Here is a 24000-nt window from a genome sequence, read left to right as displayed (position 1 = left end):
CCTTATGCCTTGTTACGATTCATCTCTTTGTCAACCCGTGTTGCCGGGGAGACCTCCATCCTCCCGTTGGACGCCCACGAATTTTCTTTGTTTCATTTTTTTTTTGTCTTTGTATTTCCTCTTGGGTCTATGTTGCGTTATGTCTTATGTCCGACTCATGGGTGGCCTTCGTAATCAATGGTAGTTGCAGTATGACTGAATATGATACTCGAGACTGCGTTTCAAGCAACTTGTATGAAACAGTAATACTAGACATGGATGACAGACTCGTTCTAATAAACCGTGTCTATTTACTAGTTATTTATAATCACCTAAAATCTATACGTCTACTGATCCAATCCATTAAATTCAATCAACCGCCTCACCACCTCAATCACCTCGTCGCCCCCTCCCTCCCGTCCTGCAGACGGATTATCAATCCGCCTCATGAGCGCCTCGTCAAGCATCATCCGCAATCGAGAGATAAGCACCCCGATCCGCGCCCAGCCACGCAAGCGAAGCCAGCCGTCTACTAGTAATCCACGGCCGACGGTGTCGAGGGTGATAGGGCCGCAAAAGAGGAGGAGCGAATACGGATTGAATGCTAAGTTCGTTAGTATACATAGAGTGAGAAAGAGAGAGAGAGAGGGGGGGGGGGGGACTTACGGGTCAAATCGCGAATGAAAACCTTGGAGGTCGCCATTTTGGTGAAGTAGCTCAGATACGCGGCGGAACCGGGGTAGCTCTGTGCCGAGAAGAGGATGGAGCTCGGGTGGATGAAGACACGGCCGTTCTCCTGGTTGAAGTATTTGATGGTGCGGGCGTCCGGGTCGATCTCCACGGTGCCGGAGACGGAGCTGGCGAATTTCTTGTCGGGGAAGCTGATCTGGGCGATCTGCGGTTGGAAGGCGCCTGCAACGAGAGCGCGGAGGAGGTTCCGGTTGCTGGATTGGCGATTCCACGGTGAAGAGGGAGAAGAAGAAAGTGATGATGGACTATCGGAGTACTCAACGGGGAGGATGCCTGCGTCCTTGAGAGAGGTCATGAACTGTGCCCTGTTCGAAGAGATGTCTCGTAGAGTCTGGTGGGACAGGAAGTTGCTGGCGCACCACGACTGCGTCTGCCAGTATCCCCCGGCTTGGACTCTCTCGGACCATTGCTGGTAGGCATGGAGGTCAGTCAAGAGGTCGCCGTCGCCTCGAGAGAAGCTTAGTTTCGCTGCGTTGGCTTCGTCGCGCTTATCGCGTGGCGAGACGAATGGACTCTTCACCGTGAGGATGGAGGCGATCGTGATACAGGCATCCATGCATCCGAATATGGAGCCGTAGACCATGAGCTTAGCGCATCTCAGATCGGCTGGGATCAGAGTGAGATATCGACCTAGCGCGGTCAGACGGTCGTGGTCGAGAGCCCCCACGCGGTGCAGGAAACCCAGGGCTCCCTCAATGGCAATGCTCTCTGGAGGGGTTATTGTGTTCGCAAGGAACGTGGCAACATCGTCAACCCCTTTCATCGCTTTGACGGATAGACACAGCTGTTCCAGTGGGACTCTGCGAATCTCGGGATCTGGCCGCTCTGCCATGTTCATCTCCGCTTTGCGAGTGTAAAGCTTGTAGCAGGATCCAGCTCGGACTCGACCAGCACGTCCACGCCGTTGCTTGCAAGCCGCCTGCGATGCCCACACTTCCTGGAGCCGAACCATGTTGTCCTTGGAATCATAGCTAGTCTCTTTGACTCGCCCGGTGTCGATGACGGCCACGATATCTTCGATCGTGATCGACGTCTCGGCGACGTTAGTTGCAGCGATGACCTTTCGTTTTCCCTTTGGCGGTGCCAGAAACACACGTCGTTGCTCACTCGGGAGGAGGGAGGCATGCAATGGCAGTGGATGGGTATTGGGAATCCTCTTGACAGCAGCCAAGCATCGCTCAATTTCAAGAGTACCTGGCAGGAAAATGAGGATACCTCCAGGCTGGTGTCCGAGCTGAGCATCAATGTAGCGAACAGTGGCTGCTATCAATTCGTAATTGATCCCCATGCCGAGACTTCGAAGAACCTTGCCCCAGGAGCCTTCAGATGGCGCATCGTAGGAGTCGGCCTCCTCGTCCCAGTCCCTTTCTGCTTGTTCTGGAACGAAGCCTGTCTCCCGAATCACATCATCCAGGTAATAATCATCCACAGGAAAAGTGCGACCAGGAATGGTCACCAATCCAACAAATTTAGGGCCTCCGAAATAATCCATGAATACCTCTGCATCCAGAGTCGCACTCATCAAGATGACTTTCAGATCCTTGCGATGCCGAAGAACCTGCCGCAACAGAGCAAGGAGGAAATCAGTATCCAAACTGCGCTCGTGCACCTCATCAACTACAACGTGTGTAATGTCTGAGAGTGAGCTGGCGATATTACCATCCGGGTCGCTACCCGATTGCATACGGCGAAGCAAGACTCCGGTGGTCACGAAAGTAATCTTTGTCACACCAGTCTTGACCTTGGAGTCTCCGCGAATGATATAGCCCACCTCGTCACCTACAGTCGAGCATCGCTCGTCACTCACACGATCTGCCAGTCCCAGGGCAGAGATCCTTCGAGGCTGTGTGCAGATAATATTCGCAACGGCCCCAAAATCGCGTTTGATCATATCATCCAGGATAAACTGTACAGATTGGGTACTCTTTCCGCTACCCGTTTCACCTGATACGATCGTCACCTGGTGATTGTTGACTGCCTGTATGATAGCATCTTGTGTTTTCCAAGCTGGCAATGACTGTCGTTTGCGAATCATTTCCTGCTGTGCTTCGCTCTCGCGCTTGGCTTCCCAGGCCTCCCGGAAGGCCCGACCTTGGCTTGTACCCGCTTTCAGGTCAATCTTCTTTGCATGTTTACGGTGCGAGCGGGTAGGTAAAGTAGTGACAGCTCCTTCCCCTGGTGACGTGGTTGAAATTATCGAAATGTCTCGCAATTTCCCAGGATTGTCTATGATGTTTGGTAGGTTGACTTCAAGCCAATCTAAAATGTTGTATATCATCGGTTCGCCGACGAAACTTATCTCCGCATATTGTATAACTTGGCGAATAGCACTCAGTCTGATGTATGCAGGAATGTTCTGCGCTTGGATTGATAGGATCGGAGGCGACAGAGGATAGTTCTGGGATGGTTTTGAGAATCGAAAGGAGATGGCCTCTTGGTTGAATGTGGCGTCGCCTTGAATCTCACAAGAATTCGGTGATAGCAGGGTATAACGGTCACCAAAGATAGCTTCCAGAGTCATCTGTTCCTCTGTCCAGGCGTCTTCATCCGTCACCTCATGCTCCGATACAACCGGAATTTCGGAGTGATGAACCAAGGTAGTTTGTAGGAACTCAGCCGCTGCCAACTCGTCGCCTCCCTTAGTATCCAGTAATTGGGAACACAAATCAATAGGATAACCGATGGAAGCAAGTCGTTTGATCTTGGCCTCCCTTGCCAGGTCGCCACTGGCTAAGCTAACGCCAGCAGAATAATTCTCTGGTAAGCTCCAGCGTGGTAGATCATCCTCTGGGATATAGACAAGGAGCCATTCGAGGACCTCTTCACGGTCCTTGCACTCTACAACTGCCTCTTCAACATGGCTGCGTCTGAAGCCTAGCCGGGTGAACTCCTCGACAATACCCCTTTGCTCCTGTGCAGAGATAATCACACCATAAGGGTTCCAAATTGTATGGTGACGCAAGAGTTCCTCGATCTCACGTCGGATTTTGGTACCCATATCGACTTTTGGCGCCTGCGACCAAATTCTCCCCCCAGTGCCGCCGCTGCTTGGACCTAAGCCCAGGCTAATACTTTGCTCCTTTGACTGCGCCTGCGCCTTCTCGCGCTCCTTTCTCTTCTTCTCAAAGTCTGCAGCAGCACTCTCACGCTCTTGCTTTGCTAGAAACGGGTCCGCCTCGTACATCCACCCTTTTCCTTCCCTTGTGTCCGCAGTTTTGATATCTGTAAAATCCTCCTTCCAGAGCTTCTTGTATGTAGGAGGCATCATCATATGGATATTGCGCATGTTGCAAACTCGGTATAATGCAAATGCTGCAGCGAAATGCCGAGCTTCTAGAGCGGTTTGCTGTGCGGCAAGTTGCTTGTGAGAGGGCGGCAGCTTCATCGGAGGAAGAGCAGTCATTTCTCTCGTTTTCGGGTCAATTTTCTTCAGGATAACAGCTGATACGTATCCCTCTGCTATTTTAGTCTTATTGAGTAGTCAGCATCGTGTCTTCCAGTGCATGTCGAAGTGAATACAGGGTCAAGATCTCACCATTGTATACTCGGGCTTCTCCCACTTCTGCTTCTGACAGTGCTCTGACAGCATATTGACAGGCAGCTTCCCCGTCCATGATGCACCGCCTATCACCTCCTTGACTGTAGGTTTCTTCTGTTCATCTGTGGCGCCCTGCGTCTTCTTTGCGTTTTCCGTCGTACGTTCGGCGGCGGCTTGTGCTTGTTTCGTTCCTGGTTTGGGTCCCCCACGGGCGTCAGCCTTCTTCTTCGGACCCATTTTCTTCTATAAACACGGAGATCAAGAGTGAACGCCCGTGGGGGATCAGTATTGAGAACCAGAACAACCCCTCAGCCTCATTCCTGGGTTATTCGAGGAGGAAGAATCACAAGCACTGTCCCGCACTAAACTTTTCTGCTGCGGGGAAATTCACGCCGCCCGTTCTCCGCAGGACGATTTACTTGTAGCCTCCAGCAAGGTCACCTTCCTCTGCAATCAGCTTAATTGTTTCTGAAACTTACTATATAGGACTGTCATAAAGCATACTGTCATCGACTTTCTCTTTTTTTTTATTTATCCCCCTTCAGCCATGGCGGAGAGCACACGACCACCAGCTGCTTCCCCACTGGAGAGAACAGAGAAGAGAGATGCGTGTAGAATCAGCCCGGTCGAGGGTGATTTCTCTCAAACAAGCTGATTTAGATTTAGTTACTGAGCTTATGTCTCCGAAGAATAAACAGCGCAAGCAGCAGACTGTGGAAAGCGACTCTCGAGATGCAAAACGCAAGACCTACTTTGGCCCTCGCGATGCCTTAGGGGCCTACATTGCTCATCCAGAATCCTATCCCTCGAACGTGGTGGTATACTACAACAGCGATTTTGTCGCCATCAACGATCTATTTCCCAAGTCTACCGTCCATTTGCTGCTCCTCCCCCGCCACCGGGATAAGAACCGCCTTCATCCCGTTGATGCGTTTGAAGACCGGGAATTTCTCGAGGCTGTGAAAGCGGAAGTCAAGAAGCTGCGTGCTCTGGCAGCGGCTGAACTGAGGAGGCGGTACGGGAAGTACTCATTGCAAGAGAAAGCTAGGGAGGAAGCATTGAGCGCAGACCCTCCTCCCGATGAGCTCCCTGCCGGCCGCAACTGGGAACGAGAGATCATGTGTGGAATCCACGCACACCCGTCCATGAACCATTTGCACGTCCACGTAATATCGGTAGACCGGTATAGCGAACGGTTGAAGCATCGGAAGCATTACAACAGCTTCTCGACGCCGTTCTTCATTGACATTGAGGATTTCCCTCTTGCACCGGACGACCCTAGGAGGGATCCGGACCACGAAGGCTATCTGCGGTGGCCGTTTACCTGTTGGAGATGCGGGAAAGATTTCGGTGATCAATTTGCTGAATTGAAAAGGCATTTGAATGACGAGTTCGACCAATGGAGAAGGTTATGACCGGGGGAAATACGGACAGTAGGCTCTCTCAAGTTTCGACTAGGTAGAAAAGTCTTTGTACTACTATTACTAGGAGAAACACACATGACATGCAATGTAGGAATCGTAGTTATACATTGACAAAGCAGGCAATCCCCAATGTCGATTACCTATTTCAGTAATCGTGCAACAGGCAATGCCTCTATATCTTTGGAAAAAAAAAAGTGTATCAAGGACAAGGCAGAAGCTTCTACACCCTCTCAATAAACTCTTCCAACACCCATTAAGCAGCGCGGGCCTTCGAGCGAGCGCCACCCTTGACCTTCCTCGCCTCGGGGCGGTTGATATGGTGGGCTGGGATCCAGTCGGCGTTGTAGGTAGTAGCAGACGTCACAACAGGGCTGGCAGCGCTATCCACGGACGGGCTAGGGGCCTCTCCCTTCTTAGAACCGCTGGCAGGCTTCTTGCTGTACTCGCTGGTCTTTCCGGAACGACGCTTCTGGGGGAAGTAGGGGGCGATCCAGACAGTGTAGAAGAAATAGACAACACCGGCAAAGCAGGCAAGAAGGAAGAGATAGAGGAAAATACTGTGAGAGAAAGGTTTTCAGTCAGTCAACTTATCGCGACGATGAGACGGGTTGGGTGTGGTGGGGGGGGGAGTCATTTACATCTGGGGGTCGAAAATGCTGGTCTCAGGCTCCACAACGCTCACGGTGCCATCGAAGGCCTGAACGCTGTAAAAGTTGCCCTCGACATCGGAGACAACAGAGACGATACTGAGTCTCAAGTCCTGGGGGTGCATCTCGGTGGCGAAGCTGTAGCTGAGGCTCTCCTTCTGACCAGCCGGGATCTCCACACTGTAGCGGGTGGCAGTCAGGTTACGGACAATCTTGCTCGAGTCCTCTTCCAGGCTCCAGAGCGAACCGCCGACGAAGTTGACGGTCACGGGGGCCGGCTCCTCATTGTGGAAGGTGACAATGGCCTGGGTGGGGTGGCCGTTCACCAGCTTCACGCCGAAGATCTCAGAGGCAGGGAAAGAGGCTTGCGCAGAGATCGACAGCTCTGGAAGCTCCTCGGCGATTTTTTCAGCCTTCTCAGCAGCGTCCTAGTAAGCAATGGGTTCCCACGTGAGCTTGCTGCAACACAATGGCGGCGGGAAGAAGCATACCGTGGCGAGGCCACTGCCGATGAGCGCCTGGAAGGAAAGAAGGGCGAGGGAGAGAAGACCGAAGCGACCCATTGTGAATGATCCGAAAGCAAGAACCCAGTAGATTGGAAGGACAGCGAGGTGAGCAAACGAGAGATGGAAGTCTAGAGAAGGAGTGAGTGGACACTGTGGTTTTTAGGGGATTCTTTTCTCCACGTAGCGTTGGCTGCACGGCAAGACATGGCTGAGTCAGCGTCAGCAGCTGGGCTTGGTCGAGGACCGATAAGTTATTACCCCATAACTACAACTGATTGCCTGTTATCACCGGCTGCAGTGAATTAATTGCTTTTGGTCGACTTTCGAACCTGCGATGAAAATCTCTACACACACACACAACATCTTACTCTGTGAAGTCTTTTTTTCTAGCGACAGATGCTTCAGCAGTACATCCTGAGCTTTCAATCCGACAAACATATTGTCTTTAAACCTCAAATTTCTGCCGTTCGCAATGATGACTTCCGAGCAATCCCAAGAGTTTCTGGAGCGATATAAGCACCTGGAAGCTATTGAATTAGAAAAGAACCAATTGATTGAGGTAGATCAATGAAATGCCAGGCTTTATGGGGGCAAAAAGAGTTGACGTCGATTCACAACCATTAGGACCTCTTACGGAGGCTATCAGAGGTGGAAGGCGCATACCAGCGCGAGAAGCTGGATCGTGAGCGAGAGACACGCTTCAATCGTGATATCCAGATCCATGAGATGGAGCTGATGGAGCAGATCTCGCAAGTCAAGAACATCATGGTGAGCTTCCAGCTTCTACTTCACTGAGCTGATGGCATTTTACTAATCGGTTTTGCTCTCCATTGCTGTAGGATCGCGAACCCTTCATAATTGTACTTTTAAATGGCGACAGTATAATATTTAACGAGACATATCTTCAACAAGGGGAGATTGGTGGACGCAAGGCAGCGCAGCAGCTGTGGGATACCCTCCAGGACTATATTATTGAAAACTTCTCCGGCACTCTACAACCAAAGATAATGGTTAGACTATACACAAATGTTAAATTACTTAAAGAGCTGTGTGAGAAGGCAGGTATTGTTGATGACCCGGCTCAGATCGACAGTTTTATAGAAGGGTTTAATACCAGCAAGGCTCTATTTGACATTGTGAATACTGGGAGTGATCGAGATCAAGCAGATAAGAAAATTACAGGTATGGAAACACCATTAACTATTCTTAATCATCTGACTATCTTCATAAGCTAATATATAACACTAATATAGAAATCTTTAGACTTCATCTTTATAATTGTCATTGCCATCAGATCCTCATTGGATGCTCTCAAGGCCCTGAATGCGCCCAGGTCCTACATGAGATTCAGATGACACGAGAGCTGGCGGGTCGTATCTCACTGATTGAGGGCACCCCGTTCGAACAGGACTTGGAAGCCATTAGATCTGCATACAGAGTCATGCGGTTTCAAGATCTGTTCCGTGATTCCAAAATAACACCTGCTGCCGGGCCCTGGAAAGCCCCAGTAGCACAGGCACCCCAGCCTATTCCCACGCCCTCCCCGAGCGTGGGTCTATCGGTCCTCACAAGAACACCCACAAATACGACAACGGCGTCCTCAAATACTAGTGCCCCTGCCGTATCTGCTATTGTTGCAGCAAACGCCCCGAAACCCAAGCCTACCAATGAACAGACCGTACTCTCGAAACCAACTACAGCTACTGAGATTGAGGTGCAACAACTGAAGACCATACCGCGCAACCGATATGGCCAACGGATCGACAAATTTGAATTCAAAAATATTCCGCGCGACGAGATCAACCGGATCAAGAAAATGAAACTCTGCAACTCCCATTTCTTGCTTGGCGGGTGCTCGAGTGACAACTGCTACCATAACCATAAATACAAATTGAGCAAGAAGGAGGCCCATATCTTGCAAGCCATAGCCCACATGACGCCCTGCCGCTTCGGCTCGGAATGTGATGACCTCGACTGCATATACGGACATCGCTGTCCCTACGGCCAGCCAGGCAAGAAGGACTGCTTCTATGGATCGAATTGCCGCTTCACCGCGGCACAGCATGGCATTGATACCAACGTCGTCAAACTGACCAAGGTGTAGATATACCCTTGTCTTCTTGCCTTGTTCATACGCTTTGATATACGCCATTTCTAGCTGTTCTCCTCCACATAATGATACTGGCGACACAATTCTGGATTTGACATATTTTAAACTTTTCCAGAAAAAAGGAAGACTTCATCTTAGCCGTTTACCATAACGACTTGTCATTTGGGCAACCTTTTGATCATATTCTAATCTCTGAATCTTTTTTTTTGGACATAAAATCCGCTTTTCATGAAGATATTCGGGCTTCCACTTTCATCAATATATATGATACATGGATCAAATGGGAGGGATTATGAACAATTACTCAAATTGATGTATTCAAAAGTCTTAATAAAATAATAATAACAACCTTGAATATTGGTTCTTCCAAGAATCATCGCAAAAGGCCAGTGCATGAATATAGACAAGAGAAATGATGAAAATGCGCTTCTCGGGGTATCAGTAGTGAATGGTCGTTTGAAACAGGGCAAACCGCTGTTCCCAGCCAAGACAGTCGTCGTGGCCACATTCGAGGTCATCCTCGATATTGCGGCTGCGATGTGAACACGGGACGCCGTATTCCTTGATGCAGCAGTTGAATGGTAACGAGGAGATGGCTTCTGGTTTTAGTAAAGCGGAACTGGCTCCCTCTTGAGCCAGCTTCCGCTTTTGTTCCTCCAATTCACCCCAGAGGATGAAGAGTCTTTCGCGTAATTCATCCAACCGCGATGGGTGCTGACGCAGACTGGTCACAAGAGAGTCAGTATGAGAATACTCCATGCTTGAAATGGTTCACATACTCGGTAGGGTCTAGCTGGAGAAGGTGTACCGCGTCCTGGCCGGATACAAAAAGCTTCATCCGCGCCCTGGGCTCGCCAGGTGGCGGTGGCCGGGAGCTCTCGACTAGTAGACAGAACCGCCAGGTCCATCGCTTCCTCTGATTGTCCGGCTCCTCCTCTGTCTCGTCTAAAGTACCTGGCGAGTCCTCTGGTTTGTCTTGTACGGAGAAATCTTCTAAACTCGGCGGAAAGAAGTCAATGACGCGGACGGTGGACCGATAATTCAGATTCTGGAAGGGCAGGCGGTAGTTGAAACCGGCTGGTGAGACGTTATTGTGAGATTCGTTGCTCATGATGTCTTCCAAGCTGCGGCAACGAACTGCCGGGTTGGCTGCTTGAACTGTACAGAACAAAGGTGGTCAGTTAGAGCCTGCTAGAATATACATATAGGAAGCTTACCATGTTGATTAATTTGATTTTTCTTCAAGATTTCCACCGACGGCTTGAGTGCGGTTTGGCCTTCTTCGACTTGCATTTTCTGCTTCTTGCGCTCATTTGGCTCTTGCTTCTTGAAGGCCCTCTTAGATGCCAGTCTCTCATCTGACGCACTGCCAGGGGCCTGATGTCTGGGGTTCCGCTTTTCATACTCTTTTTTGCGGCGGACCAAATCCTTCACTCGAGAATCATCTCCCACATCTACCTGCTGCACATGGATCTTCTTCGGGTAATGACGGTCTGTGTGAATAACACCCTCCATCTGACTCCCCGGTCTCATTTTGATATGAACATTTGTCAAAAAAACAAAGTCATTTACCTTTAGGAATTCCCGGGCGAAAGAGGCATGCGGCTCCCAAAGGGTTACTAGGATCGTCATTTGCCCCGAGGGACCCTTCCATTTGCTGGCGGTGCGCGAGATATACCCGTGTGGATCACCATCACGGGCATCTCCTGTCTCGTAGTTGTGCAGCGACTTGTGAGCAGTGTAGTCGGTGACGTATATGGTGAATTTATCGCTGCCATCGGGATAAGTTTTGACGACCTGGGCAACCAGGTCGACGAATGTGTGAGGCTTGATGTCTTTGATCAACGAAAATTCTCGTTTAGAAGATGCCTTTTTTGCGGATGCTGAAGACTCTACAACAACGGCTGGTCGGCTATATGGGGTGGAGGGAGGGGCCCGTTGGAGACGACGACCTCCCGAAAGGCGATCCAGCAGGCCATACGCGTAGTCTTGTTCGATTGCGATCGGCTTCGCCGAGTTGGGACTACAGATGGGGAACCTTCCGTCCGGGCGAAAGATTGCCCAAGGAACTTGATCGTTCTGTGACACAACTGCCAGACGTTTTCCCTGGTATAGTTTCACCTACAAGCAATCAGTCAGCACCTTGCAAGCCCATCCATCACGATAGGAGGCAAAAGAATGAAAGCACAAACTCTTGTATCCCTCAGTAAAATTACATCGTGGAGTCTGACTGGCGGTATCGCGTACGGGTCGTCATTGAAGTACTTGACCTTGAGCCCATCCAGCGGCTGCTTGTCAAGCTCACAGTCCTTCAGCGTGAAAGTGATCAGTGAAGACGTGCCTCTCGATGGTTTCGTCAATGGCAAAACATCTACCGCCACGCCAATGACGCTCACAAACCCCTTCGACGAGATCGCCGAGGGGACGTCGACAAACCCCGGAGGCAAGGCCGCCATGGTGCTTGCCTGAGTGAGTGAGTCGCGACGAAGCACGTGATATCCAACCCAGGACGGGGGACTGAGGACTCAGGACCAAGAAAGCTGCTGTCCACTACTCCCCCTCATCCAATCCCAGTATGGGAATAGAATCCGCTATCGTGTCCCTCCAGCTGGAATCACAGTAGACAGAAACAACGATCGCGATTGGCCCAGGCCATCATCACAAAGACCCAGCGCGCGTCAACTGGACAAAGAGCTGGCTCTATCACATACGCCCCCAGGAAGATCAACCCTCTGAGTCCACAGTGGCCGTTTGTATTTAGCCGTCGTTTGCTTATAGAGCGCACCCAAAGTATTAGGTAGTTATTAGACAGTAAGGTAGGCAGTCCTGGCTGTAGTATCAAAACGCACGCTGGCGCCAACTTCGCTTAGGCGGGTGTGGCGCTTGCAGGGCGAGAGCACCGAAAACAGCAAATAAGAATGACACCGCCCGCTCCGTCGCTGGGCGAATCCCACTTCACCAAGCATCAGACACTTTTCTTCCCCCCTCCTCCCTGCAAGAAAACGTCTGTGTCCATCTCCGTCCATCCTATCCAGGGTCTCCGGGGAAGTCTTTGCGTGAAATACATTTTTTTCTGCTGAGTGCGTTCCTGTCGGGTTAGGTTGGGTTTGCACGTTTGCCGACGTCTCTTTGACCCCTCGTCCGCTAGCATATCTTTTTTCTTTCGCCCCTCCCCTCCTCCACTCCTCCTCGTACCTGTACAACCGCCACGATGAGCGACCGCTATATCCCCGAGCATCGTCGCACCCAGTTCAAGGCCAGGAACCAGTTCCGGCCGGACGAGCTTCGTCGTCGCCGTGAGGAACAACAAGTCGAGATTCGCAAGCAGAAGAGAGAGGAGAACCTGGCCAAGCGCAGAGGCATCCAGACAAGCGATGGCGGCATCGGTGTCGGCGGCGGTTTGCCCGCTGCTGAGAGCGACGATGAGGCCAGTGCCATCGAGAGTGAGGTATGTTGGTTTTTTTCATGTTTTTTTTTTCTTTGTTTTGTGTCTTCCATCTTCTGGTTGTATCCATCCCCACTGTTTGTTTTGGTCGCTCAGGGAACTCCACCAGGCAGTTTTACCAACACGGTAGAACGGGCTTCACTTGGGTTTATAATTGTTTTTATAAAAAAGAAAAAGAAATGGAAATATATTTTCTAACAAGATACAATTATGCTGACATTTTTTCTTATTTTTTTAGCTCAATGTGGAGCTGCCTGAGATGGTCAAGGGTGTGTTCTCCGACCAGATTGAGCAACAGATTCAAGCAACCACCAAGTTCAGGAAACTCCTGTCAAAAGAACGCAATCCTCCTATCGAGCGTGTTATTGAGACTGGCGTCGTGAGCCGTTTCGTGGAATTTCTGCGATCCCCCCACACTCTGGTGCAGTTCGAAGCCGCGTGGGCCCTGACCAACATCGCGTCCGGCTCTGCCCAGCAGACGCAAGTCGTCATTGAGGCCGGCGCGGTGCCCATCTTCGTGGAGCTTCTGAGCAGCCCGGAGCCCGATGTTCGGGAACAGGCCGTCTGGGCTCTTGGTAACATCGCCGGTGACAGCCCCCAGTGCCGTGACTTTGTCCTGGGCGCCGGCGCGCTCCGTCCTCTCCTTAACCTTATCAACGATGGCCGCAAGCTTAGCATGCTGCGCAATGCCACCTGGACTCTTAGCAATTTCTGCCGCGGGAAGACCCCTCAGCCGGACTGGAATACTGTAAGTCTCCCCGTGCCCTTCCATCTCTCCTGGGAACTACTGGCTTCTTTCTAACCATTATGCCTTCTACACCACCAGATTGCCCCTGCTCTTCCTGTTCTCGCCAAGTTGAGCTACATGCTCGATGATGAGGTTTTGATTGATGCCTGCTGGGCTATCTCCTACCTGTCCGATGGCTCCAACGACAAGATCCAGGCTGTGATTGAGGCTGGAATTCCCCGTCGCTTGGTTGAGCTCCTTATGCACGGCTCTACCTCTGTTCAGACCCCTGCTCTTCGGTCTGTTGGAAACATCGTGACCGGCGATGATGTGCAGACCCAGGTCATCATCAACTGCGGTGCCCTTCCTGCCCTGCTGTCTCTCCTGAGCTCCACCAAGGATGGCATCCGCAAGGAGGCCTGCTGGACGATCTCCAACATCACGGCTGGCAACTCCAGCCAGATCCAGGCCGTGGTCGATGCGGGTATCATCCCTCCTTTGATCAACCTCCTGGCCAATGGCGACTTCAAGACCCGCAAGGAGGCTTGCTGGGCCATCTCCAACGCGACCTCGGGCGGTCTCCAGAAGCCCGACCAGATCCGCTACCTTGTCTCTCAGGGATGTATCAAGCCCCTCTGCGATCTGCTCGCCTGCCCCGACAACAAGATCATTCAGGTTGCCCTTGATGGTCTTGAGAACATTCTCAAGATCGGCGAGATGGACAAGGAGGCTGGTCAGGCCACTGAGACTCGGGTCAACCGCTACGCTCTATTCATCGAAGAGGCCGGTGGCATGGAGAAGATCCATGACTGCCAGAACAATGCCAACGAGGAGATCTACATGAAGGCCTACAACATCATCGAGAAATACTTCTCCGATGAGGAAGAGGCTGGCGGTGATATCGACGAACTCGCCCCTCAGGCCACACAGACCGGTTTCACCCTGGGTACCAGCCAGCAACAGCCCGCCGGTGGCTTCACCTTTGCTAACGGTGGTGACTCTATGGACATGTAAGGTCGGGGGGAAACCCCTGACTATCTTGTCTAGGAAAGAAAGAAAAGAGCCAAACTGTCTTCAGTGCGGTTAATGAGGGTTTCTCTTGTTTGAGTGGTGCCCTTGCCACCACTCCTCATAGTTGCCCTCTCAATCCGCATCCCGTTAAGTCTCAGGGAGTCTCGGAGTTTTGCTTTCTCTCCTTGGAGCGTCAAACAGCCTTCCTCTCAGACTTAAGGGTTTGTTTTTGACGTCCGTTGTCTGATCTAAAACCTGAGAGACCCCTCCTCGGGCTGGCTGGACTCAACATCCTGGCTTGGAACATGGTTTTCATGTTTGCTTGTTTCTCACACTTCCTAATTGCCATGCCATTTTCTCCCCGTCCCCCAATTCCCCAGCACATGAAGTTCCACAGCTCATGATAACCTAGATGCCCCGTCATGTAACCCCCCCCATCCCTTCTATATTCCTGTCTTACCTTAACAGACCACCTGGCATCCCTCATACACCGGCGCAGTATTTTTTTCTCTTCGATTCCGCTTTTTTTTGAGTTAGGTTATCCTTTTATTTTACTCTCTGTTTCTTTACCCTTTCCCCCAAGGCTTTTTCTTGTTTCCTTTATGGCCCTGTCTTTTTCTTTTCCCTGGCGAAGGAAAAAAGGCATACCTCCCATCATCTTCCCAAACCGATGACTAGTCCTATACTGTTTGCTACTCTTAGTCTTGAATGTCGGTCGTCGGATGTTCGAACCGCAGCAATCGAAGAGAAAAACAATATGGCCCAACGAGCTCCACCTGGATACTCGACATGACATCGTTGAACTTGATGGTCAGAAAAATTGATAATGAATACACTAGATTCCTGCTATTCCCCTTCTTTTTTTTCCTTCATACAGTAGTTGCAATATCCTGCGGAATCTACAGATATTCAGACCATACGTGAGCCAGTCATTATATGATTTATTTCAGATCCCACCTACATAACTGATATACAGACAACAAACCAGCCGTAACCCGGCAGCGAGAAGGGAGTAGAAAGAGCAAATGATATAAAAGACACTTCGCTGATTCATTAGGTCCGGAGGGGGAAGGAAAAGTGAAAAAAATAAAAGACGAAAGAAAAAATTTGAATACATGTGAATTTTAAATCAAGCCCTTGGGTAAGGAAAGGAACAAAACAAACAAGCTAATCGCCCATGATTTCGTCTTCATCTGACTCCGGAGTCCGGGGCGGTGCGTCGTTCTCGTCCTCGATGGGATCGTCGACAAGTTCCCGGGCGCGCAGATCGTCTTCATCATCCTCTTCGCCGTGGTGGGCTTCGATCTCTTCGTCCTCATCGTCATCCTCGATCCTTTCAACGGACTTGGCCTGTTTCTGTTGCCGTTGTTTGGCTTTAGACCTAGACGTAGAGCTGTTTGCCGGCTTGCTATCGGTCAAGAAGGCGAGCACTTCTCGGTAATTATGGCCGAGACGCGACTTGTTCTTGAGAAGTCGCTCTCGTAACTTGCCGCGTTGGGCGCCCGAGGCGTCAATGACCCGGCCAATCATGGCGAGGACGATCTTGCCTGTAAGCTCGCAGAGTCGCTGCTCGGCGACGATGGTCGATCGGAGGCGTTCGTTGACGACCGCAGGATCTTCATCGTTCGAGGCCTGCTCGTCATCCTCCGATTCGGAGGTCGGGGCGTCGTCGTCGGCCGGCTCGAGGTACCGACCTACTTTCTTTGCATAGATCCGTTCGGCGACGCCGTGGATCCGCGCAATGAGAGTCTGCGTGTCCGACCCGATTTCATGCACCAGGCTCTGGGTCTGTAGAAGAGTGTCCTGATCATTATCGCTGTTCTGTCCGGCATGACGAAGTGTGCCGAAGAGTGTTTGTAGGTCCAAGAGCGCTGTGATGGCAGCAAAGCGTTCTTCATCCAGACCAGACCGTTCTTGCATGATAGAGATGAGCGTTGCAACAAAGGTTTCGCGGCTCTTGGTAATCGCTTCAAAGTACGCAGTGTTCAAAGCTTTTCCAGAATTCAGGGCGGCACTTAGAGCTTGCACCTTCCACATAAAATAGAACAGTAATGACCGGATGCTATTCACCACGATATCCCGTTCCTGCTGAGCCGTATCTTGGATGGCTTGTTTGCTGCGAATACCACGCTTCGCGAGGTGGATCAGGGTATTAAAAGGTGCCTCCAAACGAGCCTTCTTGGCCTTGGAGCGCGAGGAAGGTACGGTTTCTAGAATGGTGGTACAATCAATCACACTGGCCAATTTCGAGATTCTCATGACTGTGTTGGAAAGATCCGTCAATGCAGATTCTGGGATTTCATCGTCCGAATCCTGGTCTTTCATGTGCACGAGAGCGCTCAGGGTATCGACCATATCATCCCACAGCTCCTGGATCTTGTTTTCCAGGGCTTCTTTCAATTCATCCGAGCTCTTGGCATGCAAGAAAGCAATAGTAGCCTCCGCAAGTACATCTTGGTCTGAGTGAGTCAAAAATTGCTTGTTGATATCATTCAGCAGGGACGAATAAGCGGTGACATCCTTTTGCATGTCTTGGATTTTATCCAGATCGACCAAGTGTTCCAGTCGGAGAACAGCCGACGCAGCTTCAGGAGACGAGCCGAATTTGTTCAATAGCTGCGGGATGATCTGGGCGAGACCGTGCGCAATCTCTTCCTGTTGTTCAGTGATCTTCTCCGTCAACCCCTTGGCTCTTCGCCCCCTCCTATCAACATCTGACTTGGCCACATCAAGGATACGGAGTTTGACTGCACAGCCAAGAACCTCCAGAAGAATAAGCTCATGGCCTTCTTGCATCCTATACATGTTCTTCACGGTTCCTGTCGTGTCGTCCTCGGCAGGTTCGACAGGAATCTGCGAATGGTCGTATAGGAGATAACCAGCCAGGGACTGCCATTGAGATAGTTCCTCAAGATGTGGATATATGGCCTCAGTGGCTAGGACAAATCGGGAGTCAATAGAAGAGCCTGACAGGACGTCTCTTGACGCCATGGCTGAGCGTTCTGGTTTAAGCTCGTTCTCCTGCTCGTCGTAAGCCTGCAAGATGTCGGCCAGGCACTTGAACTTAATCCAGGATCTTTTCGGGGATTCGGTATCTTCTTCATCCTCATCACCAAAAATCTCATTCATCTCTTCGCCGACCTCTTCGGTTGTAGACTCAAATACGTCCTCAACATTTGCGACGAAGAAACGACCGGCAGCCTTTCTGACCCGGGGCTCCAGATCAAAGACCAGTCGGCCGACGGTGTCTATATCAGCGGGTTCGATCATACCAGCATCACGAATCAGGTCCAGGAGCTCGACCGCCGAAGCACGAACGCTCACATCGGCATCTCGAGTCGCCATCTCTACCAGCCTAGGACGAAACCGTTCGGTAAATGAGTTCAAGCCGGCGATGTTATCTTTGTTTTCAAACAAGATCTTGAGTTCCGCGACCACAATCAAACGCGCTTGAGCGGAGGTGTCAGATAGTACCCAGCCAAGGTATCGAAGGTACTGGCCCTCGAAAAAGAACTCTCTGTAGGTGCGGAGCCACTGGCCCAAGGAGGACATGCACTCAGCGCGAATCTTGGCATCAACATCCCGATACCGGTGGACGAACACGGTGTCGAACGAGTCCTTGAGAAGCGCATCGATAATTTCGAGTTTATTTTCCCCTTCCTGGATTGCAGTTTGAATTGCGGCGGCTCTACCCTTGTTTGCCGTTTTCTTCTTCTTTTCGCTTTCCAGTTGTTTCCGCGATGTCGATATCGTGGTGGTGACTTCTCTTGCCAGAGCACACAAGGCGGTGGTGACCGTCAAAGAGATGAGGGTAGCAGTATGGCGGAAGGGCCTACAGCCTGCTGTAGACAGGCCGGCCACCCACGTCTGGAAATTCTCGAACAGGTCGCCATCGGTATACAGCGTTGAGGAATGATGAAGGGTCTGCGTCAGCGCTGTGAAGAAGTCTTGCAGAACCGGCTGGAAGGAACGAAGACTCTTTGATTTTGAGATCAGGGGGTATTCCGAAATGCCCTGCTCCTGGTAGTCATCCTGTAGGTCCTTTATAGACTGCGGTATATGGTCCACATCCTCAATGTCTGCCGTAGATACCTCGTCGGTGGAGCCTGTACAGCGCAGAATGAAATTGACCAAGTCACAGAGTCCCTCGGCCTTGTTGCGCTGATATTGTGTGAGCCATTCGGCCGCAACCGCATCGACCGTTTGACCTTTCGCAAAGACCTCGGCTGAGAAAAAAAAAACAGTCAGTTTGCAGCAGAGCAATGAAGAGCCTGGGCGATGCGCATACCGTATAAACCTCCTACTTCAGCAGCAAAACTGAACTTTGCAGCGCGCTTCCTCGGACGAGAAACAGCCGGCCGCAAGGCCAATTGTCTGCGAGCGCCATTCCCAGCAACCCTGGGCTTCTTCGCGGTATGAGCCTTGGGTTTCGCCCTCGACCCAGCAGGCGCTTTCCTATTCGCCATGCGGCGCCCTGAGCGTTGCTTTTCCCTCAGCTCTTCTTCGTCCGGTTCATCATCCTCTTCCTCCTCGCTCTCTTCGTCCAACGCGTCTGGCCCCTCCTCATCTACGTCTCCGTCCTCATTGTCGTCATCGTTATCATCATCATCGTCGCCGTCGCGCTTGCGCTTTGCCCTGCTGCCGTGACCCTCTTGCGAAAATAACTGGGGCTTCCGCGACACCCGACCGGACTTCCTTCGATCTGCTGCGGGCGACGATGCGGGTTCCTGGGAGGTGGCGGCCAGCGGGCTCGACGAACGTGACTCCGCCATTACCGAAACACAAGGTAAACTTGTTGTAGGGAACTTCCCCTCGAAAGACGTGTTGTGTCTGATTGCACGATAGGGCGGGTTCGAAAAATGCCGGCGTGATGTGACGTTGTATAGAGAGCCAGCTCAACAGACCAACAGACGCGCAACCCCGGGAGACGCGCGAGAAGGAGCTCTCGAATGGGAGTGCGCGGCTGAAATACCGTCGACCAACCGGCTTGCTTTGTATTCGAGCGTCTATGGGTAAACTATCACAGACAGATTGCACACTCACAACCTGGCAGATGGAAAGGGGGACCCTCGGGACTCTTGTCGACGCGACTTGTCAGCTATTTACCTAGTAGTTACCTACTGTAGTGAAGCCTGAGGTAGAATCATTGTTACCATGTCACGGGGAGGGGAGGGTCGGATACCTGTAAATACGCGTTTGTTACACCGTTACTAGTGCGTATCGATAAGCCGCATCTGACCGCCTGGAGCCCTAACCCTTTCCCCGATACGGATTCGGCTTGTTTGTCTTGTTTGTCTTGTTTACAGTCTCCCCTCCAAAGAGCTCTTCTTATCAGGTCTTCGACAACTGTTCAATCCGACTGCTCCGGTTAGGAATGTGTGCTGTCTAGCTGATGAGGTTGTGCGACAAGGGGATATCTTGCTATGGCTGGGATATATTGATTTGAATCGGACACGATGTGTTTATATTGCAGTCCCTTCTCTCGACACCCCTCTATTGCTTCCCCCCCCCCACTGGATCGATTGAATCCCATCCAAACAGATACGACACCCCCCGATACATAGAATACTAAGCATCATTCGAGATGCCTGTTCTTTCTCCTTTCCAGTCCTCGATCGCCAAGCCCGGCCAGGGAAAGGTGGTGCTCACGCTCCTTCCACCGGGGATCCCAACGCTCAAGACCCTGACGTACAAGTATCCTCTGAAGCTGCTGACGCGCACTAGCGGCTTCGTCCCTGAATCATCGGCATCAAAGAATGCGGCGCGACCCGTGCATCTTTACCTCCTCAGCTACGGCGGCGGCCTGCTACCAGGCGACCAGATCGAAGTCTCGGTAACTCTGGAACCGTGCACGCGGCTTGTCGTGACGACGCCGCAGGGGAGCACGAAGATCTTCAAGACGGAGGTGGAGGAGGTGGGAACCACAAGACTAGCAGGTGGAGAAGAAGAAACACGATTACAGAAGATGAGTCGGCAGGTTGTCGACGTGCGGATCGACCGTGGTGCCGCGCTGTGCTACCTGCCGGACCCGTCTGTGCCCTTCCGAGACAGCCGGTACGAGCAAGTCCAACGCTTTACAGTAGTGGACGGCACCGTACGCGACGACGCACAGCGCAGCAGCCTCTGTGTGTTGGACTGGGTGACGCAGGGTCGTACCTCGCGCGGCGAGAATTGGGACTTTCACAGCTGGCGGGGGAAGAACGAAGTATGGTCGGAGAATGACAAGAAGAAAAAACTTCTCCTCCGCGACTCGGTGATTCTCGACCAGGAAAGCCAAGACCCCGCGGCAGGGTATACTCTGATTCGGGAACGGACACGCCCGCACGGCGTCGTAGGAACATTGATCCTGTATGGTCCCTTGTTCGAGTCGCTCGCCTCCTTCTTCATGGACACGTTCGCTTCCTTACCGCGCATCGGCGGCCGGAACTGGTCCACTGCTCCGTCCACTGCGGCCGATGCAAGCCATAATAATGCTGATGGTAATGTCACATGGACTGCGGCCCGGGTGCGCGCGGGCTTTGTGCTGGTGAAATTCGGGGCGAGAGACTTTGAGACGGCGAGGTCGTGGCTGGGCGGGCTGTTACGCCGGGAGGGCAGCATAGCGAGGGAATTCGGAGAGGAAGCATTACTTTTTTGTAGTTAACTGTCATCATTCAATCTAATCAATTCAATAACATTGTAATCATTCAAGAATATATTCAATTCAACAACATTGTAACTATTCAAAGGGTATATTTATCGTAGGAATCTATCGTCAGTCGTGGTATCATCCAACGCCATCTAGAAGAAGAAGAAGAAGAAGAAGAAGAAACTAGTTAGGAAAATAAAGCCAATCCCACACATTCACCTTCCATTTCCCTCTCGTGGCGCTCCGCAAATCATCTACATTGAGAATATCGACACCCTCCTCGACAAGAATCGTCCACAGATGATTACGCAGACTGCGCGGCCAGCTGGGGAGAGCCCAGTAGCGGACCTTGAGGCCGCGACGGTGCGCGCCGCGGATCTGGGCGCGCATCTTGCCGATCTGGTGCGGAGTCAGCCGGAACCGCCAGGGGTATCCGATCGAGGCCGAGAAGGAAACGGAGGCGTAGAAACTGTTGGTTGCGTTGAAGGTTTCTGGGCCGATGGTGGCGGGGGTGCCGGTCTGGCCCTGGCCGGCGTTTTTGTCGGGTTTTAAATATTTAGATAGAGATAGAGGATTGGAGAATTCATGCTCGGTATCTGGATCGTCGTCGTTCCCATCTGCTAGCATGTCGAGCGGGGCGTCGAAGAAGACATCTCGATAGGTCGAGTTGGCCATGAGCAGGTCAAAGGGGGCATTTCCCGTGCCCACGACGGTGATGGGGCCCGGGATGACCTTCCCACCGTCAAAGTAGGTGAGGTAGCCGCGCTCGCGCAACGGGGTCAGCTGGTCCACGAGGGCGGGCCAGGTGGCGGCGCCGTCGGTCTTGAAGTCGATGAGGAGGACGAGGGTCTGGGTCGGGGCGGTGTCGAACACGCCGTGCAGCGGACGGTCGCGAGTCGGGTGGAAGTGGGTGATGGGGTTCTGGCGGTCGAGAATGGACAGCAGCGGGTTGAGGTAGAGGCTGCGCAGCGTGCGGCTACGGGTCAGAGCCGAGGTGGTGTGGCCGACGTAGAGCTCCTGGTCGAAGAGCCAGATGTCGGCCTCGACACTGACACATCCGGCCTGCAGGGCCGAGTACAGCGGCACCCGACGCCAGTAGTCGTTGTGCGAATGGCACGCCACGGGCTGAAGATCGCGCGAGACATCCGTCGGCCAGTGCAACAGGTCGGCTCCCTCGTAGCCCGTCCGGTCCTTCCAGTGAGTCGCCGCGCGATCGATCTCATCCGGGAAGAACGACAGAACGATGCCGCAGACAAGTGAGACGAATTGCAGAACGCCTCTGTCCATAAATCAGCATTGCCTTAGTACTTCCCAAGACCACGTAACCAGTCACTATTCACTTACAGCATGACAAAAATAACCAGCGCCGAGGCCAACGCACAGCGAGACACCCTAGACCGTCGAAAGCGCCAGCGGCAGCGTTTGACCGGCCGATCGTTGGACGGCAGCAGGGGCAGAGTCTCGGTTTTCTTCGGCGAAGCGAACAGCGACCACCACCAGCACAAAAGCGGGCGCTCGTCGTCCAACTCTTCTTCGTCTGGGAGCGAACCGACAGTGACGCGGATGCAGGATTTGTCAGGGACACTGGTTTTGACGTCGTCGTGGTCGTCGTCGTCGTCGTTGTCGTCGAGAAGCAACGGCCGCTCTGCGCCCTGTTGCAGTGGAGCGGCGGCCGACGAGGCGGAGGCGTGGAGACCCCGAGACATTACTACCGTACGTACTAATATCTGACAAAGACCGAGGCTCTGTCCATGGTGGACGAGATCTTGCAGTCTTTATGTACAGCAGAAAGTCCTCTATCTCTGTCTTTGAGCAGCAGCGGGAGTCCCTCTGCCAGTCACAGACGCTCTGGGCAGTTCGTGTCGCTCTCGTTCGTCGTGCCGCCTTGGAAGATGGGCGCATGTGTTGGGAGGCGGCGTCTGATTGGCTGGCGGGTCCACGTTCTGGCATTGGAGACGGTGAACGGTGAATTTGTAGATCAAAAACTGCAGGAAGGTAAAACTTTAGTGTGTCTGTCCACTGTCTACTCTACTGTCTAAGTTAGTTACCTTAGTCGACTAGGTATCGAATCTAAATATGGCAAGGTTGCGAGGTTCCCTGGTCAAGGCATACTCAACCTTAGTACTCGTACTTAGTACTACTACTACTAGTACTACAGTAAGGTACCTAGTGACTAAAAATTAGAAAGAGAAGACTATCCAGTGTGAAATTGTTCTTACTGAATAGTGATATGTCTTAGAGTTGGAGAATGAGTCTAGTGATATAGAACTAGACTGCCTGTATTAGATTGTCTTCTACGGTGGTGTGAGTAGAAAATACCTGAGCAGCTTGGGGGTGGGTGCCTAGCAGGGGTTAGAACCACCTTAGGTACTACCTAGTAATAACTACCTAGTACGCTACCTAACCTACCAGGTAGTGGTACTAGTCGTCTGGACTCTGGACCCTGAAGTACCAGTGCCCTACCCGCTATTCCTAAAACAACAGGGGCCATTCCAGCCTTCTTATCCTTGTCTCAACCTCATGCGCAAATGCCATGACTTGACAGGTTATCCGGCATTTGGCCGGGCAAAGTGGCCTCAGATGACTCCATATGTCTTTGATCCAAATATGAAGGTGTATTACATCACATGAGATCCAATTGTGAAGCTATCTGCTGCTTTGAATCTTCGGCAGATTTGCTCTCGCAAAAACTGCTCTAGATTGGATTCGACCAAGCAGACGAGTTGGCCATACTACAAGGTTGCTATTTCTTCCGTGTACTCGTAAAAATAAATAGTTGGTGCCTTCTTTCGAGGCTGAAGGGCGGAATGTATAGGATAGGAATGCAAAAAAAAAGAAAGAAAAAGAAATGCGACACCTCAGGGATTCGAACCCTGGCGGGCGAACCCACTGGCTTACTTTAGGGGGAAACTAATAGCAGGCCAGCGCCTTAACCACTCGGCCAAAGTGTCCGATGAAGATTTCACAGGTAGTTATGCTACATAGTGCCTCTTGATCAACAGCTACGAAACAAAGTGGCGAAGTACATAGTTACAACCTACCTACCTAATAATTTATGTTCTGAAGAAAAAAAATAATAGTGACAATCTTTCTCGAAATATTTGTTGAGGGTTATAAACCGGACTCGCTTACCTTTCTGGCATAAAGACGAATTGACGTAAGGCCAAATCAAATGTTTTGTGGCTGTCTTTGACTCGATCATCGTGCTGCTCTAGACGGCAGTATTCTCTGACCA

The 24000-nt window shown here is 51.7% G+C and overlaps 10 protein-coding genes and 1 non-coding gene across 11 annotated transcripts; 5 read left to right on the top strand and 6 right to left on the bottom strand.

The window, feature by feature from the left end:
- Nucleotides 1-326: 326 nt before the first annotated feature.
- ASPZODRAFT_56516 (hypothetical protein) lies at nt 327-4504 on the bottom strand (the record flags this gene model as incomplete). The annotated part of the gene is made up of 3 exons (XM_022728615.1): nt 327-583; nt 646-4198; nt 4265-4504. 3 exons carry the CDS (start codon nt 4502-4504, stop codon nt 327-329), a joined length of 4050 nt encoding a protein of 1349 aa, XP_022585711.1.
- Nucleotides 4505-4858: 354 nt separating this feature from the next.
- On the top strand, nt 4859-5682 carry ASPZODRAFT_87283 (hypothetical protein; the record flags this gene model as incomplete). Its single annotated transcript, XM_022730296.1, has 2 exons — nt 4859-4878; nt 4934-5682. Exon 2 carries the CDS (start codon nt 4945-4947, stop codon nt 5680-5682), a length of 738 nt encoding a protein of 245 aa, XP_022585710.1. The 5' UTR covers nt 4859-4878; nt 4934-4944.
- Nucleotide 5683: 1 nt separating this feature from the next.
- ASPZODRAFT_107536 (hypothetical protein) lies at nt 5684-6971 on the bottom strand. Its single transcript, XM_022720950.1, has 3 exons — nt 6830-6971; nt 6330-6766; nt 5684-6248 (listed from the first exon to the last, which is right to left on the bottom strand). The coding sequence occupies exons 1-3, from the start codon at nt 6899-6901 to the stop codon at nt 5945-5947; spliced, it is 813 nt and encodes a 270-aa protein (XP_022585709.1). The 5' UTR covers nt 6902-6971; the 3' UTR covers nt 5684-5944.
- Nucleotides 6972-7140: 169 nt separating this feature from the next.
- Nucleotides 7141-9312, top strand: ASPZODRAFT_127223 (hypothetical protein). Its single transcript, XM_022721687.1, has 4 exons — nt 7141-7403; nt 7469-7612; nt 7684-8026; nt 8098-9312. Exons 1-4 carry the CDS (start codon nt 7317-7319, stop codon nt 8946-8948), a joined length of 1425 nt encoding a protein of 474 aa, XP_022585708.1. The 5' UTR covers nt 7141-7316; the 3' UTR covers nt 8949-9312.
- Nucleotides 9313-9392: 80 nt separating this feature from the next.
- ASPZODRAFT_138304 (hypothetical protein) lies at nt 9393-11410 on the bottom strand (the record flags this gene model as incomplete). The annotated part of the gene is made up of 4 exons (XM_022724440.1): nt 9393-9678; nt 9734-10112; nt 10172-11075; nt 11147-11410. The coding sequence occupies 4 exons, from the start codon at nt 11408-11410 to the stop codon at nt 9393-9395; spliced, it is 1833 nt and encodes a 610-aa protein (XP_022585707.1).
- A 755-nt stretch (nt 11411-12165) lies between these two features.
- Nucleotides 12166-14140, top strand: ASPZODRAFT_54593 (hypothetical protein; the record flags this gene model as incomplete). The annotated part of the gene is made up of 3 exons (XM_022728476.1): nt 12166-12402; nt 12638-13147; nt 13226-14140. The coding sequence occupies 3 exons, from the start codon at nt 12166-12168 to the stop codon at nt 14138-14140; spliced, it is 1662 nt and encodes a 553-aa protein (XP_022585706.1).
- Nucleotides 14141-15304: 1164 nt separating this feature from the next.
- ASPZODRAFT_56383 (hypothetical protein) lies at nt 15305-18909 on the bottom strand (the record flags this gene model as incomplete). The annotated part of the gene is made up of 2 exons (XM_022728606.1): nt 15305-18363; nt 18426-18909. 2 exons carry the CDS (start codon nt 18907-18909, stop codon nt 15305-15307), a joined length of 3543 nt encoding a protein of 1180 aa, XP_022585705.1.
- Nucleotides 18910-19538: 629 nt separating this feature from the next.
- On the top strand, nt 19539-20780 carry ASPZODRAFT_87270 (hypothetical protein; the record flags this gene model as incomplete). The annotated part of the gene is made up of 1 exon (XM_022730295.1): nt 19539-20780. Exon 1 carries the CDS (start codon nt 19722-19724, stop codon nt 20778-20780), a length of 1059 nt encoding a protein of 352 aa, XP_022585704.1. The 5' UTR covers nt 19539-19721.
- A 36-nt stretch (nt 20781-20816) lies between these two features.
- On the bottom strand, nt 20817-22614 carry ASPZODRAFT_127219 (hypothetical protein). The gene is made up of 2 exons (XM_022721685.1): nt 22110-22614; nt 20817-22044 (listed from the first exon to the last, which is right to left on the bottom strand). Exons 1-2 carry the CDS (start codon nt 22469-22471, stop codon nt 20949-20951), a joined length of 1458 nt encoding a protein of 485 aa, XP_022585703.1. The 5' UTR covers nt 22472-22614; the 3' UTR covers nt 20817-20948.
- Nucleotides 22615-22841: 227 nt separating this feature from the next.
- ASPZODRAFT_138299 (hypothetical protein) lies at nt 22842-23531 on the top strand (the record flags this gene model as incomplete). Its single annotated transcript, XM_022724439.1, has 4 exons — nt 22842-22922; nt 23052-23069; nt 23178-23378; nt 23439-23531. The coding sequence occupies 4 exons, from the start codon at nt 22842-22844 to the stop codon at nt 23529-23531; spliced, it is 393 nt and encodes a 130-aa protein (XP_022585702.1).
- An 85-nt stretch (nt 23532-23616) lies between these two features.
- ASPZODRAFT_t3 lies at nt 23617-23716 on the bottom strand. Its single transcript has one exon. It is a non-coding gene; the product is annotated as a tRNA-Ser (tRNA).
- Between the last annotated feature and the right edge of the window lie 284 nt (nt 23717-24000).

Source organism: Penicilliopsis zonata (assembly GCF_001890105.1).
Source record: "Penicilliopsis zonata CBS 506.65 unplaced genomic scaffold ASPZOscaffold_1, whole genome shotgun sequence".
NCBI lineage: Eukaryota > Fungi > Ascomycota > Eurotiomycetes > Eurotiales > Aspergillaceae > Penicilliopsis > Penicilliopsis zonata.
Note: the sequence above shows the minus strand (reverse complement) of the source record. Positions and strands in the feature narration are given on the sequence as shown.

Coding starts and splice junctions, on each gene's coding strand:
- ASPZODRAFT_107536 (XM_022720950.1), bottom strand. CDS start 6,901: ATGGGTCGCTTCGGTCTTCTCTCCCTCGCCCTTCTTTCCTTCCAGGCG. Junction 6,767..6,829: donor TCGGCAGTGGCCTCGCCACG/GTATGCTTCTTC, acceptor ATTGCTTACTAG/GACGCTGCTGAGAAGGCTGA. Junction 6,249..6,329: donor AGCATTTTCGACCCCCAGAT/GTAAATGACTCC, acceptor TTTCTCTCACAG/TATTTTCCTCTATCTCTTCC.
- ASPZODRAFT_127223 (XM_022721687.1), top strand. CDS start 7,317: ATGATGACTTCCGAGCAATCCCAAGAGTTTCTGGAGCGATATAAGCAC. Junction 7,404..7,468: donor AAAAGAACCAATTGATTGAG/GTAGATCAATGA, acceptor CACAACCATTAG/GACCTCTTACGGAGGCTATC. Junction 8,027..8,097: donor AGCAGATAAGAAAATTACAG/GTATGGAAACAC, acceptor ACACTAATATAG/AAATCTTTAGACTTCATCTT.
- ASPZODRAFT_127219 (XM_022721685.1), bottom strand. CDS start 22,471: ATGTCTCGGGGTCTCCACGCCTCCGCCTCGTCGGCCGCCGCTCCACTG. Junction 22,045..22,109: donor CTGGTTATTTTTGTCATGCT/GTAAGTGAATAG, acceptor ATTTATGGACAG/AGGCGTTCTGCAATTCGTCT.